We start from the raw sequence: 6,000 nt of genomic DNA on the forward strand, positions 1-6,000 counted from the left end.
CGTAACATAAAAATATCATGCTCCCAATCCCAACGTCAAGTGTTATCGGTGCGGTGTCCGAAGATAGGTAGCAATCATTTCTTCCTTCTAAGCCCGCGGGGATTGCTTCCCACTGGCAGGAGTCGCAAAGTTACGACCAAGCGGAGTCCGCCCCAGGTTTAGTCACTTCGCAGTTTCTGTTACCATATCTTCATCCAATGGTCCCCGCCGGAAAGTTCGCGACACACCACAACCGGAGGCCACAATTGAAATTTGACACTCGTCGTGTCTCGAACGGGAATTTCACACGGTGACCCGACACGAGAAGCATCTTCCCAGGGATTGGTTAAACCTTTTATTACTAAAACCGAGTAATTTGGCGTATTATAAAAATACTCGCTTACAGTCCGCCCGGGATTCCCGGTCCCTTCGTTCGCTAAAAGTGCATCCGTGTACAAAGTGATTCTATTTCGCCGTGATTTGAGTTGAGAAGACGGTCCCTTTTTTGTGGCCATTCTGTTTTGTTGCCCTCCCGAAACGTCCCAGTAACGGTGCACTGGCTTCGTCCTCGGATGCAGTGCCACTCTAGCGGACCCCCGGAAGCGAATCATAAACTCATCATAGTTCCATGTTTATAGATACCATGTGCAGATTGCATCATCGTCGGACCACGCTCGGGACGCTTCTGACCAGCCAGCCAGCCAGCCAGCCAGGATTTGCTCCATTTCCTGCGGGCGCTGCTCGAGGACAGATCGTTAAGTCCCACCCGTCCGTGGCCCGTGGGCTTCGGGTGAACGTCCGGGCGCAACACCGTAAAAGCGATTCCGGCCAGCGATAATGTCCTCCAACAAACGGTTCGAGGTTTGTGTGGTGACCGTGTGTGCTGTGTATGCGGTTCGGTTACAGTTTCTGTCCGGTTCGGAAGATGTTCTTTTATGCCACCGAGATATGGATCTCGATTTGCTCTTTTAGGTTATGGTTTCATCTACAAATTGCATGCGCTCGTTACCGCGCTCCACTGGACCACTTCTGGGCTGTGGATGCACTTTATCTAATGCAAAAAAAGGCACTATCGTTGCGGAGCGACCGTTACATCCAAGAAGACCGACGGTGGGCCGACGACGACTGCACAAATCATAACAGTTTAGACAGGGCCATTGTCCGGTAGGTTTGTTACAGAGTTTGGTGTTTCTCGCTTCGGTTCCGATTACTTTGTGGACCCAGGACAATGGCAGGACACTCGGACGGACACGATGGATCACGTTGACCTGAACAAGAAATATGAACCGCAATCTATTTCTGGAAAAAAAAACAACAAGACTCGGACAGGTCTACGTCGATGGAGGCGGCTCCCTGTTGGTTCTTCGAATCGAAGGAAGGTGACTTCGTTAGGGACGACGTGGAAACGCAAGAGAAAGACAAAATTTGAAGCGGAACAAGTCGTTTAGGCGTTGCAACTTTACTCTCAGCGGTGCACTCTAGAGCGATACAGGTTTTCCAGATTACTTCACGGGCCGTTAGCTTCGGTTTCGAAGTTCCTAATCCTTTCCACGCTACTCACATTGAACTACCGAAGAAGCCTAACCCTAACCCTTCGACTGCGCGTGGACCACATTAAGTGTCTCTTTGTTAAGGCTAACACATCCCGACAGGGCATTACGTAAAGCACGCTAATAACGCTAGCCCCGGAGCTAGAACTCACTCTCGAAATGCCGAAGTGCCTGTCGTGGTAGATTTGCATGGGCTGTTGTGGCCCAAGTACAATAACCTGACCCCACTGCGCGCCACTTCACCACAGACCCGGACTCTATGGAGCGTGAGCCTTGCGTGAATGACAAACGAGCGGCGCTAGGGGGCCGTTACGTGTGGCTCCACCGAAATTGACGCACAAACGGCACACGCGTGTCCAGCGTTACCTAAGATTGGCGTTTTGTGGCACTCCCTTCTCCAGGCGTCCACGCCGGACCAGGGCTAGTAGCGAGTCCGGGAACGGATCCGAACCTTGACCGGAGCGTACTTGAAGACGGTACGCGGCACGTACACCGGATACGGTCGATCGACGTTAAAGACGACCGGCTTCGGAACGTGGATCACCTCGCGGTGATACACCGGCACCTGGTACTGGACCGGAACCTCCACCTTCTTCTCCACGTACACCGGTACCTTCGTCTCGATAAACACTGGCACCTTACGCTCCACCTGCACCGGATACGGCACGGCGATCGTCACCGGTGGCACCACGCTGCGGCCCTTGTGCTTGGTCCTTGGCGACTTGTCAGCGTGTGTCAGGGCGGTAAGCTGCGCGATCAAGTTGGCCTGGTGGTCTTCCCCATTCTCGTCGTCGTCCGTCGATTCTTCCGAGAGGCTCGCTCCCGTCAGCTCCTCTTGTTCGTTGTGGTCATCATCTTCGAACTCGATTTCGACCGAGTCGTCGTGATCGCCGTGGAAATCCGTTTCACCAACTTCTTGACCGTACTCGGCCGTGTTGTAGTTCTCGCGGGCACCATAGTAACCGGAGATGCTGTCATCGGACTGCAGAAAACGCCTGCTTGGATATCTGGTGCGGCGTAAAGCACCCGGTGCTGCGACTGACAGCTGCCAGCTGGCCACAGTCACCAACAGTAGTAGTAGGCTGGTGGGCCAAAAGCGTAGTGCCCGTGCCGTTGAACATGGCTGCGGACGGGTTTCGAAACGGAAAAGCCAAATTACGGTGCTTAGAGCGAAGCGGAATGGAAGATTGAAGGCACTCGAAATAACACTTGATTGGCGCACCACTTACTGCCATGCTGCTTGCCTGGTGGTGGCTGGTTCGCTTTCAACTTCGCCTTCGCGGCGTCACCGGAACGTCCAAACACCGGAACCGGCCATAAGCCACTGACCGGGCGGATCTCCGGCGTGGATGGTTTTATAACTTCCCACGCGCTTATCTGGACGGCGGTCAGTTTCACTCTCACGCAGGCTGCCCGTGATCTTCGGCCGGACGACGCAACGACTCCGGATGATCGGATCGCCCAAGCCCAAGACAGCCGGGCCGGGCTCGGGTCGGGCTCGTCTGCATTTCGCACCTCGCACCGCATGTTAAACTTTCCCATCCGAGACCGAAGCATCCATCACGATTACGTCACGAGCCGCCACTCGTCGACACGCCACGGCACAGAGAGACATTTTATGCGCCGCGCTTAACGTTTCATGCTCGAGCATTCCGACTCTGCCCCACTGTGTTTTGGACAATGGGCTGCCTCACTCAAGGTCTGGCCCCGGGGGTTAAGGAGCCGGACTTAAACGTCAGCACAATTATTGGGAATCGACCATTTCCGCGAGCGGCAAAAAGGGTTTCGGTTTGGGCAAGACCACTTGAGGCAGTCTGTGATTGGGCTGAATGCGTACCTCGATGCGAAATAGATTTTACTGTTTTATTGTAGTAATTTTACACCGTTTTTTACAAAAAAAACCAATCCGTGCAGCGTGCCCACAGCCCACACCTTTATTAGTAATTCATCAAAAAGGACTGCGGCCAACGGTGGGAGCCCTGGCCGGTGCATACATTATGACCCGGCACCCGTAATTGAATTGGATCCGGTTTCTTTACCCCGAAATGGTGCCCGGCAGAGGGTCGAAATTTGTGTGGCTTGCTAATTTGGCGGTTCCCTGCGTGATTGGGCCCCCTTCAATTCCAATATTGCCGGTCAAATGTGAATAATTATAATTCAAAACATGGTCCAGCGCGCGCACCGGCCATCAAAGTATCGGGCCCAATCGCAGACCTTTTGCCGAAATTTAATCACACAGAACAGTAGGCATCCCGTACCCGCTGCCGAATGCATAATCCGATCATATATTTTCATACCCTTACCCCGGGGGGGGGGGGTTTTGAACCCCCCCCCCCCCCCCCCCCCCCCCCCCCCCCTTTGGGGCCGTAACTCAAATACTGTTTTCTATTCCCTTCCACATGACAAATCAAAACTGAAATGGAGCAAAAACCCATCCCCACATCACCCAAAAACCCCGACCGGAGGCCAATGGTGGAAATTAGTGATTTTGTGAATTCGGTTAGAAGCAACGGGGGGGTGAAGTGCTGGGTAGGGTGCGTGCAGTCCTACAGCTGCTCGGATGAGTGTCCTCGCTGCCAGCTGGTGACGTTTGGTGACGGGATTTCAGTTCTGCGAGACCGCGACAAGGAAGCCGTCAAACACGCTACGAACGGACCACAAGCTGATTGAAGTGGACCTCCCCCCGTAAGGCATCCGACGTAACCGGGGATGGCGGTGGTTCAATGCACTACTAACGGTCGGTTTGAGCGAAACGCCGAGATCGGTTGGTAAGGGTATCAATTAGTCACCACCAGCCGACCGGCACCGAGGACATTTTAATCAAATGCTACTGACTGCATCGCATCGCGGCACTGTTCGGGTGCTTTTTTCCCGGATCCTGAGTCTCCGTTTGGGCTTAGGCTTCGGTGACGGCGACAAGGTACGTAGGTTTAATTAAAGTGGTCCACTGTTGATTGCTTTTGATGCTGTTTGCTGAAACTGAGCACCAGCCTTTATGCTTCGATTAACTGTTGGAGAGTCGCACTCGAAACTATTCGATGGTATTTGATGAAGAGATAAGCATTTTGAAAACAATTCAAAACACTCGAAAACGGTTCGGATGCTTTCGGTGTAATAGGTACCGTTTTGCAGCTTTAATTGCATTCATTCGGCCGTACTTAGAGGGCTTGAAGATGAGTTCCATGATTTTTTTTAAAACGCCTAAAAATATGCAACGAAAATAGATGAACATTTGCCGTCGCACGGTACCTTGTTACACCGTCGCTCCTATTTTTCCGAATTTTAAACAACGATGCTTTCAAATTGTCGATAATCTTTCCTACCTCAGTCATAATGGCGACCTCCAACATAATTCGACATGTTAAGAGATATTCCCCACAAAGTATGAGCCACAATAAGTCAGGCCCGTCAGTGGGTCTCGTGTTTCGTGGAAGAACCCTTTCGATTGTGCCATCGAAACCCCGGCACTTATTGCAAGCCCCAGTTTTGCTTTTAGAGAAATTGAAAACGAAGCATTTGAAGTTCGAGTTTACGGCGCTCGCTCCGAAGGGCATGTCTGGTTCACCAGACACTTGCATTGTCGCGCTGCACAGACACAATAGAACTAGCAAAGAACCTGAGAAACCTGAAGGGTGTCACATTCACTGTGAAGGGCGAGGCGACCAGCCAAAAAAACCGAGATGGGACGGCGCAGGGAACCGTTTTGTCGCAAACTTCGCTCGGGCATTTGAATGGCATTTGTTGCTGGGTCGGGTGCTTCCCTCACGGTGCACTGCAACCCCGCATCAGCCGTTGATCGACTGCTGCTTTCTGTCATTGGAATCATTGGTTCCCAGAATGGTCCGGGTGTTTTTACCCGGCGGGAACTTTTAAAACCATCAACGACACGAGGACCAGCTGCGGGGTGAGAGACACCCGGAACACGACAAGCTCCAGACGTGCGGGCCGAGCGAGCAGGGAAGCGACGAAAAGATGGGCCCGCGACACCATTTGGGGCAATAAATAAATTATCGTCAGGTGTTCTCTTACACCCCGACGAAGAAGGTGCACTTTCGAAATGACACCAACCAAATCACTCCACCTTCTCGATCGTCCCCCGAATCGATCGGTGGTTGAAAACGAACCCCGAGCGTCTCGAGCGTCAATGGAAATGTTTGAACTACGCCCAACATCACTGTACTCGTGAAGGACACCAGCCGGGAGCTCACGTAACGGACCGTTTTTCCCGTTTTTTTGGTCCTTTCCGATAAACGACACACTTGGGTCAGAGGTATCGGTTCTTCGGTTCGGTTTTTCCTTAGTGTCCGTCCGTGCTCACGTGCAGCCTCAAATCCTATCCACGTTCCGTGCGCTGCGCCCGGCTGTCACGCTTCCGGTTTTGCTGTCATTCGCTTCATCCAACGTGACATAGCTAAGCGGGTTCCGGGTATGCAACACAGGATCCTGATAGAAAGCATCGGAGAAAAGAGAG

General features: G+C 52.5%; 1 protein-coding gene across 1 annotated transcript; it reads right to left on the reverse strand.

Annotated features, from left to right (window-relative positions):
- Positions 1-1,950: 1,950 nt before the first annotated feature.
- LOC131208142 (uncharacterized) lies at positions 1,951-2,764 on the reverse strand. The gene is made up of 2 exons (XM_058200791.1): positions 2,759-2,764; positions 1,951-2,652 (listed from the first exon to the last, which is right to left on the reverse strand). The coding sequence occupies exons 1-2, from the start codon at positions 2,762-2,764 to the stop codon at positions 1,951-1,953; spliced, it is 708 nt and encodes a 235-aa protein (XP_058056774.1).
- Positions 2,765-6,000: the final 3,236 nt, after the last annotated feature.

The sequence above is a fragment of the Anopheles bellator genome, chromosome 2, assembly GCF_943735745.2.
Source record: "Anopheles bellator chromosome 2, idAnoBellAS_SP24_06.2, whole genome shotgun sequence".
Lineage (NCBI taxonomy): Eukaryota > Metazoa > Arthropoda > Insecta > Diptera > Culicidae > Anopheles > Anopheles bellator.